Consider the following 20,398-nt stretch of genomic DNA (forward strand, 5'->3'; position numbering starts at 1 on the left):
TCATCTGGTTACCCCTGTGGTCTAATATTGTATCGTTGGACGAGGTGCAACACAAATGAAGAAAGCTAAAATAATGGATGCAAGAAGCCCATATGCTAAAGTACATTATTAAGAATCACAGACCAAAAATAATACATAAATAGGTTTAAAAAAAAAAAATAGTAAAAATGTCCTTTTAGAGTAATTAAATAGACTTAAAGTTTATTCACCACATAATGTAGCACTATATCATTCCAGATCTGGGCCCTTAAGTAAAAACACCAGTAATAAAAAGTTGTATATCATGAAGTACAAAAAATTTTTTTTAAAAAATAAAATAGGTGTGAAAAGGAAAGGCTATTAACAGTTTCTTTGTTATGCTTTCCTAAAGAACTGAATTTTTAATGATCTTTTGAAGGAACTGAGAGAACAGAGCTGGCAAGGGAGCACCAATAAATTGATGTCTTGAAAGCAGGTGTCAGAGGGGTGAGTGTGAACAGAGAATAGACCCTAATATTTGGCAGAGCGTAGGGTCCTGAACGGGACATACCCGTGTATCAGTGAGGATTGGTAGGTAGAAGCAGCCCTATATAGATATTTGTAAGAAAGCACCAGAATTTAAATTGAGTCGGATATCTTATGGGAAGTCAGCGTAAGGACTGAGAGAGGGGTAGGTGCGGGCTGACAGGACGATGAGTCTCGCCACTGTAAACCTCTTGTACATCCATCCAGTGGACATACAATACACTTCTTTGTAGCAGCAGATCTGTATTTCTCTATCACATGTATTATTTTTGTCAGTCATGTCAGAATGTTCTTTTATTAGCCTTTTTATTTTTTTTTATTTTTTAATGCTTCATGATACTGATGGTTTTACTTAATATGAAACATCCTTCTGATTGCATCGACCAAAAAAATGTACTTACCACTATGGTCGTGGCACAAGTAAGTAAGTAACCACACATACATTAGGGACAGGTATATTAGAAAACACAAAAGGTTACGTTCAAAAAGAGGTTTGAAAAGGGCACAGCAGACAAACGTACAAAGTATTGGTACAAACGTACCTTGAGAGAGCTACATGGTTAGCCATTCGAGCCTTCAGATCTTCATTTTCCTGTTGGCATTTATTCAGTCTCTCCACTAGAATTGTGTTGGTCTCCACCTTGAAGTGAAACGTTACATTTAATTAGCAGATTTATGGCAAGAACAAATTCCCAGCTGGATAGAGAATTAGCAGAAAAGTAAAAATTCTACCAACATTAACAAATATATTAAATCTATAACGTTCTACATGGAGAGGTTGGTTGTGATACTCTATTAATAAAAATGCATGGTAACTGTTGGTAATTATACAATCAATCAGATTGCATGCCATGGGCTTAAAAGCTCATTCAAGCCTGAAACGGCTTCAATTAAAAATAAACACTGAAAGATTAAATAAAATATTCTGATATCCCAGTTTGAGTTATTTGCATTTGCTGCTATTTCCCAGGATTTCTAGCTACCGCGGTATACACTCTCCATATCACAAATCGTATGAAACGTCTCAACCAAACCTGCTTCTTTCAAGTACTGCTGAATATATTTCACAAAGTCCTTTTGAGCATACATAGTTTAGCATGTGCTAGCAGTTTCATTCATGAAAATGAAGGAATTAAATTACTCTAAGAAAACAGGAGGTTTGGTGTTCTTGCCGTTACTTTTGAGAGATCATAAAATTCATATTTTTTTTCCATTATTAGGTGCCAATATTCTAGATTACGGTATATATTCATATATATTTATCGACAAAACAGGCTCTGTCACATAAATCTTTGAGAGACAGTCAGTGGTAATGGGGATATGGAATGACACACACACACACCCACCCCCCATTGATTTAATTAAAGGGAACTTTACCAGCTTCTCAATCTGCATAATTTTTTTGTCTTGTTGGTGCAGTTTTTCATTTTTTATCTCCAAAACTGCTTTCAGGCTCTCCAACTCCTGCTCCAGATACATAACCTGTGGCTTTTTCTGCAAAAATGCAATATACCAACAATGTTCAGTGTTAAGCTTCAAAACCATAGCTAGTAAATCCCCCCTGCTCCCTACATAAAGAAATCGCATGTTAAAGTCGATGAAATGTGAACCATCACAATACAGTGCACTTTCATTTAAGCGCCCTACAGCAGAAACTCATTAGAAAATGTATTTTGCTTCGGGTCCTGAGGATCTACATTGGAATGTGCACTCATACAGTTCTAGCCATTAAATAAGACTGTACTTGTAAAAACTCCTGGCAGCGGTACAAATCACTCTGCATGCATGCAACCAATGGCAACACGCCAGAAATTGTACAACTGAGAGAGCTGCAGAGAAGCACAGGAATGTACTAAGGCAGAATATTTTTCTCATGCTAAAGTATATTTTCATGAAAAGTTACAAGGATTTTTTTTTTTTATTAACTTTAATGTCGATTACACAAATATCAGCTATCTTTGCAACATTAGCTACTTGAATGCGTTAGTCGATCTGCTCAAATTGTGGCATTCAACGGCCTCATAAAATAAGTCATAGGATTGGATTAAAACAAAAAAATATAACAGAATCTGGATTTTATGTATTTGGCCCCCGAAGCAATAGACTTGCCATTTCCTCTTAATGTCCTACCCTTATTCACATGACCATAAAGTCACCTGCCATTAAAGATTGAATGTCTTACTTCGAGCAGTGCCAGTAACTGCATGTAAAATCCCTTTATCTTGTTTATTTGATGCATCGGAAGCTACTTCTACTTCCCTGAATGCGTGGACTTATATACAATGCTAACACAAAGTAAGCCGTGTTTGCACATACACTTGTCATTTTAATGAAAGAAAGATTGACATTCAATCAGACAGAATGCTGATAAAACATATATTTTACGCATATGAGGCAGGTGTTTCACTTGATATTAAAGAACAATAAGAGGAAATATGGGCAGAAATAGGCAAACTTTAACAATGATTGTAATTTCACCGAATCAAAGTATGCTTTTGTATTAATTTAGGTGATAAAAAGCACTGGACAATCACCAAAATAATTTAGTAAAGACAAGTGTGCTTTGTGCAGGAAGATATAGGAGATACAAGTGAGAAGTGACACAGTATTAGGGTGTTTATTTGTCTATCTATATCTATAAAAAAATATAGGAGGAAAAAATAGAAGAAAAAAAAAAAACAAAAAAAAACGGCACTGACCTTTATGAAAAAGATGACGGAGGATAATTATTAAGGGCCTGGAGATAAATCCAAGTTCACTATAGCAATCCAATAAGAGCACTTAAAACTATAGAGATACATTTTAATGAATCCAGTCATCGTATATTCAAAGCAGTAGATTCTCTAGTACTGTGTTCTACCTTGTATTGATTTCTGTGTTTGTTCTTTGTACATTAAGGGGCAGACTGAAATGATATCAACAAGCTCACCTGCACAGACTTCTCTTTGGATAATTTCCTTTGCTCTTCCTCACATTTTAGTTTCTCCTTCAAAGATTCATTTTCCTGTTTCAGTTCTTCAATCTTTTTCTAAAGCAAGAGGAATAATAATAATTAAAAAAAAAAAACCAACAATTACATTACACTTACATTACAGTAAAGTAAAGTAGGAGGGGGGGGGGGAGGGGCAGGAGAATAAGACAACACTAATCATACAAACCTCTAATTCGGCTTGTTTTTCCTTAAAAGATTCTACTATTGTTTTGTTCTCTTTGTCATGAGTGTTTTTGATCTCTGAAAAAGATAAATAAAAGTGATTAAAAAAATAAATAAATAAAAAACCTGCTTAAAGTGCAGAATGTGTTAAAGGGACACTATAGTCACCAGAACAACTACAGCTTATTGAATTTATTCTGGTGAGTAGAATCATTACCTTCAGGCGTTTTGCTGTAAACACTGTCTTTTCAGAGAAAATGCAGTGTTTACATTACAGCCTAGTGATAACTTCACAGGCCACTCCTCAGACGGCTGTTAGAGATCCTTCCTGGGTCATGGCTGCCTAAATGAATCCAAACATTCAGTGTCTCCTCCCTCTGCATGCAGACACTGAACTTTCCTCATAGAGATTCATTGATTCTATTCATCTCTATGAGGAGATGCTGATTGGCCGGGGCTGTGTTTGAATCATGCTGGATCTGCCCCTGATCTGCCTCCTTGCCAGTCTCAGCCAATCCTATGGGGAAGCACTGTGATTGGATCAGGATACCACTTCTGATTATGTCAGAGGAAGTTCACAGGCAGAGGCACCAGCTTCAGACTTGAATACAAGTAAGATTTTACTATCTTTAGAGAGGCAAACAGGGCCAAGGGGGCTAAATAGTGGTTTTAACACTATAGGGTCAGGAATACATATTTGTGTTCCTGACCCTATAGTGCTCCTTTAATCTGGCCTGCAGTGCATCTATACTGCGATTTAGAGGGCTTCCATCAGAGCATGTACAACGTACATTACTGGGTTCATTTCCGTGTATCTGCCAGTCATATTGTACCTACAAATGGCTGTACCTGACAGATGGTATTGCCTAGTGAAACTGCGGTCATAAACCCAAGTATGCACCAGGTAATGCTATAGCTTACTCCATGATGGTTTTAATTAAATGAGTTACAATATAGAAGAATGGCACTAACCTTTTAACTGCAACTTGTTAACGTTAAAAATAGGTGATTCAACTAAACTATTTCTTTATTTCAGTAAGTCTGCACAAGAAAGGTTTTAAAGTGATACACCACATATCTTATTTACATCTGATAAATTACTGAACCTGCGCGACCATAACTTTACATACTCCTGCTGACAATATATTCTATTGGAGTTGCAATATAAAATATGCAGATGTGGATATGATACCTCTACAAATTCATTTTGAGAAATAATTTAAAGCAAGATGTTCAATGCTATTAATATACAGGACTTCATAATATCCAACTAATAAGACGGTTGTCAATTGCGTCACACAAATTCTTAAGATGAAGACACCCTATGCATTAAACATTATATTCAAATAAAAAACATCAAAATGCTAGATTTCAAACTACATAGATCCACAGGGGCTTCACTCTCGCCCTCCTATGAGTTGTCTTGACAAAATATATATTGACAGTACCCCCCACAGTTTTGGCCAAACACATTTCCAAAACTGGCTTTAAATGAACTTGTATATGTATAGTAAACACACAAAATATCCTACCTATATGAAAAACTAAATATTGAAACAAAAAGGAGCAGATTTTGACATTTCATCCTAGAAACCATTGTGCTGTAAAATTGCCAGGCATTTATCACATGGTACCTGTTAACGATTTCTCGAAATCTTCCTTTAGTGTCTCAATGGTATTCGAGTGGCTGACCTCAATCTCCAACCTGAAGGATTCATGTGTAGAATTTAAGTCATCCACCTGCAAAGGTCAACGGAAAAATGACAAATATGAAAGTTTGTGTAACGTAAGATCATCTTCAAACACAGGCTTTTAAAATTTAAGTATATTTCTATGAATTATGCTTTATGCATTTTGAGTCTTTTCTTTTCAGGGTCCTTTTTAAAAAAAAAAAAAGAAATGAAAAATTATAGTATGTAAGGATAGCGTGTATGTAAAAAGGCCTGTGTTCCAAACCTATCTTTACTGCCAGTATCCATTCCCGTCAAAATGAAACGGTAACCAAAAGGTAGGAATACTCCTGAGAATAATAATTAGTGAAAATGGACCGGTACCTAGGGAATAGCACCAACCTTTTCCTGAAGTTCATTTTTATACTTTTCTGCTTCTTCTATGAAAATACTCTGCAGTTTCTCACACTCTCCTATGTAAAATTGCTTCAATTTCTCCTCCAAGTCATTGAGTTCTGCCTGGTGTTCATCCTTCACTTTCTGTAAGATGCCCTCATAAGCCACAAGCAATTCATTCTTCTCCTTTTCCAATTTCTCACATGTGCTGGATGTTGATACTGTATTAAAAATAAATAAATAAAAAAACGGGCATTTTACAAATGTCACCACATTACTTTTTGCTGCATAAATTTAAATACAACAACAAATAAAACAAAACAAATATACCACAAACATCACATCGTTGAAATCACGTAGATAAACACTGTGCATTTTATTACACATTCATTGGTTCATGAAGATAGAATGCATTTCCTGCACGGGATCTTTTAGAGTGCAAGCCATGGTCAAATATAACGGACATCTAGTCTGTTCCAGCAACCCGAAGGGTAAGAACATGCTTTAGAATACTCTGACTCACCTAGCAGGTACTGGTCAGAGGGCATAGTGATCCTCCTCCTGAACTATTTTATAAGGTCTAGTTTGGCCTGACACAGAATGAGCAGTCACATAGTTTGTAGAAACATGCTGGACATGTTTAATTGAGAGTACACAGATGGGTATGAATCTTCCCAAGCTAGTCGTGAAAGTGCATGTTTAAAATCTTATTACAAACTCAGAATGAAATTGTTTACGTTGCCAGAGTCACCATTGTTCACATAAGTAATACATTGTTTATTAATGCACAGTTCTTCCCTAGGGGCTTGCTTTGATCATTCAGCAAATACCCAAATCCTCATACACTCACCATACCCTGCAGTATTTAGGAGCTACCCTTCCCTTTGAGGGCTGGCTCAACCGACATCTGGAGGGCAAGGTGTAATGAGTGACGGCTTACCTTGCCCTAAAGACAAGACAACTGACATGGTGGAACAGCTGATGGATCTGTGAGAGAAGCAGTCATTGATACGTGGTAATGTGGTTTATGTATCTGTATGGACAGTGAATCTGGTGAAAGTGAATCTGGTGAAAGTGAATCTGGTGAAAGTGAATCTGGTGAAAGTGAATCTGCAGTGTCACAGAAATAAGGAGTGAGAGGAAAGTTGTGTTGTCAGATATTTTGTATCTGGTTTCTGAATGAAGAATATATCTGAGAGAAATATGTGATTTAAAGAAAGCAAATATGTCTAAAAGGAGTGAATTTATTCCACTGGTGAAAGGAGAGACTCTGCTGACTGCATAGAATCTGCTGTGCCTGAAGGAATGGTGAATCTCTAATATCTGAGGGATGTTCTCCTATTAGCACACATAGTGCATCTGTCAGTTAAAAGGACACCTGCAGCAACGCTTAAGAACATCTGTTACAGGAGAATGTCTCAGTGGTGTGTGCTAGGACAGCATATCTATTTTGTCTGCGTAAAGAGAGATTTCACTATGTGGATTGACAGAAAATACATGAAATTGTTCAATTATGTGGACACACCTACTAATTATCGAGTTTAGAAGTTTTAGCCTCACCCATTGATAACAGGTGAAAAAAGATTCAGCACACTTCCTTGAAATCACCACAGAAACACATTGACGCTACAATAGGCTGTACTTAAGTGCAGTGACCAAGTGCGGCACTGTTATAGGATGCCATCTTTACCACAATCAGACTGTGAAATTTCTGCTGTACAGCACAGAGAAAGCAACAACAATCCAGCCATGAATCAATAGACCACATATATGGATAGAGGTGGGGTAGCAAATGCTGCAGCATGTTAAAATCACTTATCTGTTTTAAGTGACTGACCACAGGGTTCACACTTCCTTTGGAAGCTATGTCAATGCAGTGCATCAGGAGCATCTTGCAATGAGTTTCCATGGATAAGCAAACTGTTCACAAGTCTCACATCCACAATGTCAAGCATCAGCTGGAATGGTGTAAAGCATGCGTCACCACTGGACTTTATAACACTGGTTTTATAACCAGTTAATCCTGTTACCTGGAGTCTGCCAGATGCCACTTCTGCCTGAACTAAACCTGGTCATACAGTACTGAGCTCATAGGCCAAGCGTGACCGGATGCTGCGCTGGGCTTAGCTCAGGAATGGTAATGGAAGTTAACAGAAGCTCCTGGCTCTCACACGGAGAGAAGGAGCAGTCCCGTGGACGCTAGCTAACAAGTAAAAATGGTTTGACTATTTGCAATGGGATGGCATCACTGCCTGGCCTCTAAACCACTACTGTTAATGAGCTTTAGTGGTTATGGTGCATTGTGTATTCCTTTAAATTTCATGGTATGGGGAGCTATAAAGGAAAACGTAAAAAGCATTAGAAAAGTATGTATCTTTTACATTTCTATGCACCACAAGAAAACTGTGAAAAGGTCCAGACCACAAATTGAATGTCTAACTTTACTGGAACAGCATTGCTAATTGTGAGTTCCGAAAGCTGGAGCAAGATTAAATGGAATTCATAATATGTCAAAAACGCTTGTATGGGAGCGAGAAGGGAAAGCAAATTAAAACTAAAATTTAACACAAAATATTTTCATATATAACTATCCAAGATAAACATACTTTAATCGCCCCTTAGGGCTTAAAATTCAAGCCTCGACAAAGATGGATACATTGTAAAAACAGAGCTTAAAGCTAAATTCTGTTTCAGTTGCCAATCAAATATACCCACAATCCATCATTGAAATCAATTTCCCCAAAAGGCAAACAGCAGACATAATGGGTAGAGGAGAACAAAAAGGCTGCTCCCTGGCACAATGTATACTGATGCCAGTGCCGGAGGGACTTCGCAAAGGAGAAGAGCAGGCTCGCCATCCGGCTCCATTCGGCAGAGCTGGCCAGCCTCCTGTATACTCCCTCACTGAGGCCGACAAATCCCAGGCGCCATGAAAACATTTGTGGAGCCCTGCATTAAAGGAACACTGTAGACACTGCAACTGCTCCATCTGACTGGAATGTTTAACACAGAACGGAAGGACAGCGATAGGTGACACCAGACACTTTAAACAGCTTTCAATGTTTTAATGCTAAACGAGCGTCCACAGTAACCCATACAAATATTGGATTAGTGTACTGCACAAAAAAGCCCTGTGGTAGAGGTCTGCTAAATCCGTAAGCAAATGCAATAAACAGAGGGCCACAGACATCACAGTGTAGTGTACAAATATTAATAGTATGGTTGATTGAACCATAAGGACAAAGAAAAAAATGATACGTTTTGGCCATGAGACCTTAACAAAAAAGTACCCATTTTTTCCCTTTGTTCTTATGGTTAAACAAACAATTTTAGGTTTGTACACTACACTGATGCATGTGGACCTCTATAGTCCCCAGTAACCGACCCACCTGTGTTTGGACTAATGATGAGGCATCAGCCTGAGCAGCAATGGAAGGCTGAAAACAGTCAGCTGACACTTACAGCACCCATTGCTGGTATGAATTGGTATGGCTACAAGGGAGTGTGTAATCTCTGCCTCCGCAACATCTCTATTAGGGGCTGGTCAGGGACCATTATTTAGTAATTATTGGCTCAAAAATGGTTCAACCCTCAATGGAAGCATAGGGCCAGAGGACTCTATCCATCTCATTGAATTGGATATAGGGCCTAGAGTGCCTACAGTTTCCTTTTAAAGGATCACTATAGGGTCAGGAACACAAACATGTATTCCTGACCCTATAGTGTTAAAACCACCATCTAGCCCCCCTGGGCCCCTCATGCCTCCATACTGTAGTCAAGCCTGAAGCTGTAAAACTGCATACTGTTAGACTCAGGAAAACAAGCAGTCTGCTGACATGCGGTTCCCCATAGGATTGGCTGAGACTGACAAAGAGGCCGATCAGGGGCAGATCCAGCATGATTCAAACACAGCCCTGGCCAATCAGCATCTCCTCATAGAGATGAATTGAATCAATGAATCTCTAAGAGGAAAGTTCGGTGTCTGCATGCAGAGGGAGGAGATACTGAATCACAGGATGCTGTGCACAGTGATGCCCTGTGCTCTGCTGACAGCAGATCTGAGTGGATGGAGGAATATTATGCCTCCATCAACTCGGAAGTCCCTCTGGTTCACTCTGAGTGACTGCAACTGGAGGTGTTCCTACCTTTCAATGTAAACACTGTATTTTCTCAGAAAATACAGTGTTTACATGAGAAAGGCTGCAGGGAGCTATAGTTCTCACCTGAACAACCTCAAGGTAAAGTTGTTCAGGTGACTATAGTGTCCCTTTAAGCTACAGGGGCCATAACAAAAAGAAAATTAAAAAAAATGGGGTCACTTCAATGCCTTTCTACAGATGTTGGCAAAACAATTACGGAGTTACATCATACTACAGAAAAAAGGAAGTTGCTTGAAGTGGCCTAGGTGACAGTGTTTCTTCATCTTAATTCGGTGCAGCGGTCCTTCAGTTTTAACCCTTCAAAGTAAAACATGCCTCGAGTAACTTCCACTGACACGACAGAGTCAAACTTAGTCACGTGGCATTGCACCTCATATGGAAGCATTGGATTCTAATGCTTTCCTATAAGAAGCATTGGATGCTCGCCATGCATGGGTATCAGTACCTGCGACGAGGAAGTGATGCCTTCTCAAGGACTTTGCAGGAAAGGAACGACAGAATAAGGAGAGTAAAATACATTTTTTTTTTCGAACACAGGGGCCCAACTAACCCAACTATGACCTTGTGACTATAAGCCTATATTCCTAACGTTATAGTGTGACTTTACATACTTTAATACTTTATCATCAGAAACATCTCAGCTAACGGTTTTATTCATACCTCATTGCTTGCAGTCTTCTCCTTGTATAGTTTAACACAACAGCTGTATCTCCAACCAGATTAGTGAGTTGAAGTAGGATTACCGAATAAAGCTTGTCTTATTAATTCACTTTTTAATTCATAATCTCTAAAACCTGTTTATTTTGTTTGTATTTTAACTCTCTTCACACTGTGAAAAGAACACCCTATAATGGTCCATAGTAATAAAAAATTAAATAAAAAGAAACATAACGAGAACAACCACTATTGTACCAGCAGCACAGGATATACAGACATAATACAGAGGAAATACAGGCCTAGTTGAAAATGGAAGTATGCATTTTCAAGTTAACACTGTCTAGTTAGTATCTATAGAAGCATAAATAGTCAAAAGCTGCGACAAGCGTCAGTTTCTCTTCCTATAGAAAACTACTGTAATGCCCTACGGAAGAAAACAATTCCCTATAATTAGCGTTTTTTACAGGGCTCCATTTCTCCAATATTATGACCTTATTTCGGTTTATGCTTGTAGATTATACAGCATGGAAGAGAGATTTTCTTTTCCTGTAAAGTCATTGTAATAGTGCTAACATTAACACTAACATTCTATTCTACCTTTCACCGTGCAAACACTAACATTCTATTCTACCTTTCACCATGCAAACACTAACATTCTATTCTACCTGTCACAGTGCAAACACTATAACATTCTATTCTACCTGTCACAGTGCAAACACTATAACATTCTATTCTACCTTTCACAGTGCAAACACTATAAAATTCTATTCTACCTTTCACCGTGCAAACACTATAACATTCTATTCTACCTTTCACAGTGCAAACACTATAAAATTCTATTCTACCTTTCACCGTGGAAACACTATAACATTCTATTCTACCTTTCACCGTGCAAACACTATAACATTCTATTCTACCTTTCACTGTGCAAACACTATAACATTCTATTCTACCTTTCACCGTGCAAACACTATAACATTCTATTCTACCTTTCACAGTGCAAACACTATAACATTCTATTCTACCTTTCACCATGCAAACACTATAACATTCTATTCTACCTTTCACCATGGAAACACTAACATTCTATTCTACCTTTCACCATGCAAACACTATAACATTCTATTCTACCTTTCACCATGCAAACACTATAACATTCTATTCTACCTTTCACCGTGCAAACACTATAACATTCTATTCTACCTTTCACCGTGCAAACACTAACATTCTATTCTACCTTTCACAGTGCAAACACTATAACATTCTATTCTACCTTTCACCGTGCAAACACTATAAAATTCTATTCTACCTTTCACCGTGCAAACACTATAACATTCTATTCTACCTTTCACCGTGCAAACACTATAACATTCTATTCTACCTTTCACTGTGCAAACACTATAACATTCTATTCTACCTTTCACCGTGCAAACACTATAACATTCTATTCTACCTTTCACTGTGCAAACACTATAACATTCTATTCTACCTTTCACCGTGCAAACACTATAACATTCTATTCTACCTTTCACCATGCAAACACTATAACATTCTATTCTACCTTTCACCATGGAAACACTAACATTCTATTCTACCTTTCACCATGGAAACAGTAACATTCTATTCTACCTTTCACCATGCAAACACTATAACATTCTATTCTACCTTTCACCGTGCAAACACTAACATTCTATTCTACCTTTCACCATGCAAACACTATAACATTCTATTCTACCTGTCACAGTGCAAACACTATAACATTCTATTCTACCTTTCACCGTGCAAACACTATAAAATTCTATTCTACCTTTCACCGTGCAAACACTATAACATTCTATTCTACCTTTCACCGTGCAAACACTATAACATTCTATTCTACCTTTCACTGTGCAAACACTATAACATTCTATTCTACCTTTCACCGTGCAAACACTATAACATTCTATTCTACCTTTCACCGTGCAAACACTATAACATTCTATTCTACCTTTCACAGTGCAAACACTATAACATTCTATTCTACCTTTCACCATGCAAACACTATAACATTCTATTCTACCTTTCACCGTGCAAACACTATAACATTCTATTCTACCTTTCACCGTGCAAACACTAACATTCTATTCTACCTTTCACCATGCAAACACTATAACATTCTATTCTACCTTTCACCGTGCAAACACTATAACATTCTATTCTACCTTTCACCGTGCAAACACTATAACATTCTATTCTACCTTTCACCGTGCAAACACCAACATTCTATTCTACCTTTCACCATGCAAACACTATAACATTCTATTCTACCTTTCACCGTGCAAACACTAACATTCTATTCTACCTTTCACCATGCAAACACTATAACATTCTATTCTACCTTTCACCGTGCAAACACTATAACATTCTATTCTACCTTTCACCGTGCAAACACTATAACATTCTATTCTACCTTTCACCATGGAAACACTAACATTCTATTCTACCTTTCACAGTGCAAACACTATAACATTCTATTCTACCTTTCACCGTGCAAACACTAACATTCTATTCTACCTTTCACCATGCAAACACTATAACATTCTATTCTACCTGTCACAGTGCAAACACTATAACATTCTATTCTACCTGTCACAGTGCAAACACTATAACATTCTATTCTACCTTTCACAGTGCAAACACTATAAAATTCTATTCTACCTTTCACCGTGCAAACACTATAACATTCTATTCTACCTTTCACCGTGCAAACACTATAACATTCTATTCTACCTTTCACTGTGCAAACACTATAACATTCTATTCTACCTTTCACCGTGCAAACACTATAACATTCTATTCTACCTTTCACAGTGCAAACACTATAACATTCTATTCTACCTTTCACCATGCAAACACTATAACATTCTATTCTACCTTTCACCATGGAAACACTAACATTCTATTCTACCTTTCACCATGCAAACACTATAACATTCTATTCTACCTTTCACCATGCAAACACTATAACATTCTATTCTACCTTTCACCGTGCAAACACTATAACATTCTATTCTACCTTTCACCGTGCAAACACTAACATTCTATTCTACCTTTCACAGTGCAAACACTATAACATTCTATTCTACCTTTCACCGTGCAAACACTATAAAATTCTATTCTACCTTTCACCATGCAAACACTATAACATTCTATTCTACCTTTCACCGTGCAAACACTATAACATTCTATTCTACCTTTCACTGTGCAAACACTATAACATTCTATTCTACCTTTCACCGTGCAAACACTATAACATTCTATTCTACCTTTCACCGTGCAAACACTATAACATTCTATTCTACCTTTCACAGTGCAAACACTATAACATTCTATTCTACCTTTCACCATGCAAACACTATAACATTCTATTCTACCTTTCACCATGGAAACACTAACATTCTATTCTACCTTTCACCATGCAAACACTATAACATTCTATTCTACCTTTCACCGTGCAAACACTATAACATTCTATTCTACCTTTCACCGTGCAAACACTAACATTCTATTCTACCTTTCACCATGCAAACACTATAACATTCTATTCTACCTTTCACCATGGAAACACTAACATTCTATTCTACCTTTCACCGTGCAAACACTAACATTCTATTCTACCTTTCACCATGCAAACACTATAACATTCTATTCTACCTGTCACAGTGCAAACACTATAACATTCTATTCTACCTGTCACAGTGCAAACACTATAAAATTCTATTCTACCTTTCACCGTGCAAACACTATAACATTCTATTCTACCTTTCACCATGCAAACACTATAACATTCTATTCTACCTGTCACAGTGCAAACACTATAAAATTCTATTCTACCTTTCACCGTGCAAACACTATAACATTCTATTCTACCTTTCACCGTGCAAACACTATAACATTCTATTCTACCTTTCACTGTGCAAACACTATAACATTCTATTCTACCTTTCACCGTGCAAACACTATAACATTCTATTCTACCTTTCACAGTGCAAACACTATAACATTCTATTCTACCTTTCACCATGCAAACACTATAACATTCTATTCTACCTTTCACCATGGAAACACTAACATTCTATTCTACCTTTCACCATGCAAACACTATAACATTCTATTCTACCTTTCACCGTGCAAACACTATAACATTCTATTCTACCTTTCACCGTGCAAACACTAACATTCTATTCTACCTTTCACAGTGCAAACACTATAACATTCTATTCTACCTTTCACAGTGCAAACACTATAACATTCTATTCTACCTTTCACCATGCAAACACTATAACATTCTATTCTACCTTTCACCATGGAAACACTAACATTCTATTCTACCTTTCACAGTGCAAACACTATAACATTCTATTCTACCTTTCACCATGCAAACACTATAACATTCTATTCTACCTTTCACCGTGCAAACACTAACATTCTATTCTACCTTTCACCGTGCAAACACTATAACATTCTATTCTACCTTTCACTGTGCAAACACTATAACATTCTATTCTACCTTTCACCGTGCAAACACTATAACATTCTATTCTACCTTTCACCGTGCAAACACTATAACATTCTATTCTACCTTTCACAGTGCAAACACTATAACATTCTATTCTACCTTTCACCATGCAAACACTATAACATTCTATTCTACCTTTCACCGTGCAAACACTATAACATTCTATTCTACCTTTCACCGTGCAAACACTAACATTCTATTCTACCTTTCACCATGCAAACACTATAACATTCTATTCTACCTTTCACCGTGCAAACACTATAACATTCTATTCTACCTTTCACCGTGCAAACACTATAACATTCTATTCTACCTTTCACCGTGCAAACACTAACATTCTATTCTACCTTTCAACATGCAAACACTATAACATTCTATTCTACCTTTCACCATGGAAACACTAACATTCTATTCTACCTTTCACAGTGCAAACACTATAACATTCTATTCTACCTTTCACCGTGCAAACACTAACATTCTATTCTACCTTTCACCATGCAAACACTATAACATTCTATTCTACCTGTCACAGTGCAAACACTATAACATTCTATTCTACCTTTCACAGTGCAAACACTATAAAATTCTATTCTACCTTTCACCGTGCAAACACTATAACATTCTATTCTACCTTTCACCGTGCAAACACTATAACATTCTATTCTACCTTTCACTGTGCAAACACTATAACATTCTATTCTACCTTTCACCGTGCAAACACTATAACATTCTATTCTACCTTTCACAGTGCAAACACTATAACATTCTATTCTACCTTTCACCATGCAAACACTATAACATTCTATTCTACCTTTCACCATGGAAACACTAACATTCTATTCTACCTTTCACCATGCAAACACTATAACATTCTATTCTACCTTTCACCATGCAAACACTATAACATTCTATTCTACCTTTCACCGTGCAAACACTATAACATTCTATTCTACCTTTCACCGTGCAAACACTAACATTCTATTCTACCTTTCACAGTGCAAACACTATAACATTCTATTCTACCTTTCACCGTGCAAACACTATAAAATTCTATTCTACCTTTCACCGTGCAAACACTATAACATTCTATTCTACCTTTCACCGTGCAAACACTATAACATTCTATTCTACCTTTCACTGTGCAAACACTATAACATTCTATTCTACCTTTCACCGTGCAAACACTATAACATTCTATTCTACCTTTCACTGTGCAAACACTATAACATTCTATTCTACCTTTCACCGTGCAAACACTATAACATTCTATTCTACCTTTCACCATGCAAACACTATAACATTCTATTCTACCTTTCACCATGGAAACACTAACATTCTATTCTACCTTTCACCATGGAAACACTAACATTCTATTCTACCTTTCACCATGCAAACACTATAACATTCTATTCTACCTTTCACCGTGCAAACACTAACATTCTATTCTACCTGTCACAGTGCAAACACTATAACATTCTATTCTACCTTTCACAGTGCAAACACTATAAAATTCTATTCTACCTTTCACCGTGCAAACACTATAACATTCTATTCTACCTTTCACCGTGCAAACACTATAACATTCTATTCTACCTTTCACTGTGCAAACACTATAACATTCTATTCTACCTTTCACAGTGCAAACACTATAACATTCTATTCTACCTTTCACCATGCAAACACTATAACATTCTATTCTACCTTTCACCATGGAAACACTAACATTCTATTCTACCTTTCACCATGCAAACACTATAACATTCTATTCTACCTTTCACCGTGCAAACACTATAACATTCTATTCTACCTTTCCCCGTGCAAACACTAACATTCTATTCTACCTTTCACAGTGCAAACACTATAACATTCTATTCTACCTTTCACAGTGCAAACACTATAACATTCTATTCTACCTTTCACCATGCAAACACTATAACATTCTATTCTACCTTTCACCATGGAAACACTAACATTCTATTCTACCTTTCACAGTGCAAACACTATAACATTCTATTCTACCTTTCACCGTGCAAACACTATAACATTCTATTCTACCTGTCACAGTGCAAACACTATAACATTCTATTCTACCTGTCACAGTGCAAACACTATAACATTCTATTCTACCTTTCACAGTGCAAACACTATAACATTCTATTCTACCTTTCACCATGCAAACACTATAACATTCTATTCTACCTTTCACCATGGAAACACTAACATTCTATTCTACCTTTCACCATGCAAACACTATAACATTCTATTCTACCTTTCACCATGCAAACACTATAACATTCTATTCTACCTTTCACCGTGCAAACACTATAACATTCTATTCTACCTTTCACCGTGCAAACACTAACATTCTATTCTACCTTTCACAGTGCAAACACTATAACATTCTATTCTACCTTTCACCGTGCAAACACTATAAAATTCTATTCTACCTTTCACCATGCAAACACTATAACATTCTATTCTACCTTTCACCGTGCAAACACTATAACATTCTATTCTACCTTTCACTGTGCAAACACTATAACATTCTATTCTACCTTTCACCGTGCAAACACTATAACATTCTATTCTACCTTTCACCGTGCAAACACTATAACATTCTATTCTACCTTTCACAGTGCAAACACTATAACATTCTATTCTACCTTTCACCATGCAAACACTATAACATTCTATTCTACCTTTCACCATGGAAACACTAACATTCTATTCTACCTTTCACCATGCAAACACTATAACATTCTATTCTACCTTTCACCGTGCAAACACTATAACATTCTATTCTACCTTTCACCGTGCAAACACTAACATTCTATTCTACCTTTCACCATGCAAACACTATAACATTCTATTCTACCTTTCACCATGGAAACACTAACATTCTATTCTACCTTTCACCGTGCAAACACTAACATTCTATTCTACCTTTCACCATGCAAACACTATAACATTCTATTCTACCTGTCACAGTGCAAACACTATAACATTCTATTCTACCTGTCACAGTGCAAACACTATAACATTCTATTCTACCTTTCACAGTGCAAACACTATAAAATTCTATTCTACCTTTCACCGTGCAAACACTATAACATTCTATTCTACCTTTCACCGTGCAAACACTATAACATTCTATTCTACCTTTCACTGTGCAAACACTATAACATTCTATTCGACCTTTCACCGTGCAAACACTATAACATTCTATTCTACCTTTCACAGTGCAAACACTATAACATTCTATTCTACCTTTCACCATGCAAACACTATAACATTCTATTCTACCTTTCACCATGCAAACACTAACATTCTATTCTACCTTTCACCATGCAAACACTATAACATTCTATTCTACCTTTCACCGTGCAAACACTATAACATTCTATTCTACCTTTCACCGTGCAAACACTAACATTCTATTCTACCTTTCACAGTGCAAACACTATAACATTCTATTCTACCTTTCACAGTGCAAACACTATAACATTCTATTCTACCTTTCACCATGCAAACACTATAACATTCTATTCTACCTTTCACCATGGAAACACTAACATTCTATTCTACCTTTCACCGTGCAAACACTATAACATTCTATTCTACCTTTCACCATGCAAACACTATAACATTCTATTCTACCTTTCACCATGGAAACACTAACATTCTATTCTACCTTTCACCGTGCAAACACTAACATTCTATTCTACCTTTCACCGTGCAAACACCAACATTCTATTCTACCTTTCACCATGGAAACACTATAACATTCTATTCTACCTTTCACCATGGAAACACTAACATTCTATTCTACCTTTCACCGTGCAAACACTATAACATTCTATTCTACCTTTCACCATGCAAACACTATAACATTCTATTCTACCTTTCACCATGGAAACACTAACATTCTATTCTACCTTTCACCGTGCAAACACTAACATTCTATTCTACCTTTCACCGTGCAAACACCAACATTCTATTCTACCTTTCACCGTGCAAACACTATAACATTCTATTCTACCTTTCACTGTGCAAACACTATAACATTCTATTCTACCTTTCACCGTGCAAACACTATAACATTCTATTCTACCTTTCACCGTGCAAACACTATAACATTCTATTCTACCTTTCACAGTGCAAACACTATAACATTCTATTCTACCTTTCACCATGCAAACACTATAACATTCTATTCTACCTTTCACCGTGCAAACACTATAACATTCTATTCTACCTTTCACCGTGCAAACACTATAACATTCTATTCTACCTTTCACCGTGCAAACACTAACATTCTATTCTACCTTTCACCATGCAAACACTATAACATTCTATTCTACCTTTCACCGTGCAAACACTATAACATTCTATTCTACCTTTCACCGTGCAAACACTATAACATTCTATTCTACCTTTCACCGTGCAAACACTAACATTCTATTCTACCTTTCAACATGCAAACACTATAACATTCTATTCTACCTTTCACCATGGAAACACTAACATTCTATTCTACCTTTCACAGTGCAAACACTATAACATTCTATTCTACCTTTCACCGTGCAAACACTAACATTCTATTCTACCTTTCACCATGCAAACACTATAACATTCTATTCTACCTGTCACAGTGCAAACACTATAACATTCTATTCTACCTGTCACAGTGCAAACACTATAACATTCTATTCTACCTTTCACAGTGCAAACACTATAAAATTCTATTCTACCTTTCACCGTGCAAACACTATAACATTCTATTCTACCTTTCACCGTGCAAACACTATAACATTCTATTCTACCTTTCACTGTGCAAACACTATAACATTCTATTCTACCTTTCACCGTGCAAACACTATAACATTCTATTCTACCTTTCACAGTGCAAACACTATAACATTCTATTCTACCTTTCACCATGCAAACACTATAACATTCTATTCTACCTTTCACCATGGAAACACTAACATTCTATTCTACCTTTCACCATGCAAACACTATAACATTCTATTCTACCTTTCACCATGCAAACACTATAACATTCTATTCTACCTTTCACCGTGCAAACACTATAACATTCTATTCTACCTTTCACCGTGCAAACACTAACATTCTATTCTACCTTTCACAGTGCAAACACTATAACATTCTATTCTACCTTTCACCGTGCAAACACTATAAAATTCTATTCTACCTTTCACCGTGCAAACACTATAACATTCTATTCTACCTTTCACCGTGCAAACACTATAACATTCTATTCTACCTTTCACTGTGC

General features: G+C 36.7%; 1 protein-coding gene across 5 annotated transcripts in view; it reads right to left on the bottom strand.

Moving 5' to 3' along the window:
• The window catches only part of MTUS1 (microtubule associated scaffold protein 1), a 231,479-nt gene that overhangs the window by 2,320 nt on the left and 208,761 nt on the right, over positions 1–20,398 (bottom strand). For all 5 annotated transcript variants that reach the window (XM_063458077.1, XM_063458076.1, XM_063458075.1 and 2 more), the window contains 6 exons: positions 5,731–5,945; positions 5,293–5,398; positions 3,663–3,736; positions 3,434–3,532; positions 1,882–1,998; positions 1,047–1,144 (listed from right to left, as the gene is read on the bottom strand). In XM_063458077.1, coding sequence (XP_063314147.1) covers positions 1,047–1,144; positions 1,882–1,998; positions 3,434–3,532; positions 3,663–3,736; positions 5,293–5,398; positions 5,731–5,945 — 709 coding nt within the window. The remainder of the gene's footprint in view (positions 1–1,046; positions 1,145–1,881; positions 1,999–3,433; positions 3,533–3,662; positions 3,737–5,292; positions 5,399–5,730; positions 5,946–20,398) is intronic.

The sequence above is a fragment of the Pelobates fuscus genome, chromosome 6, assembly GCF_036172605.1.
Source record: "Pelobates fuscus isolate aPelFus1 chromosome 6, aPelFus1.pri, whole genome shotgun sequence".
In the NCBI taxonomy this organism is placed as follows: domain Eukaryota; kingdom Metazoa; phylum Chordata; class Amphibia; order Anura; family Pelobatidae; genus Pelobates; species Pelobates fuscus.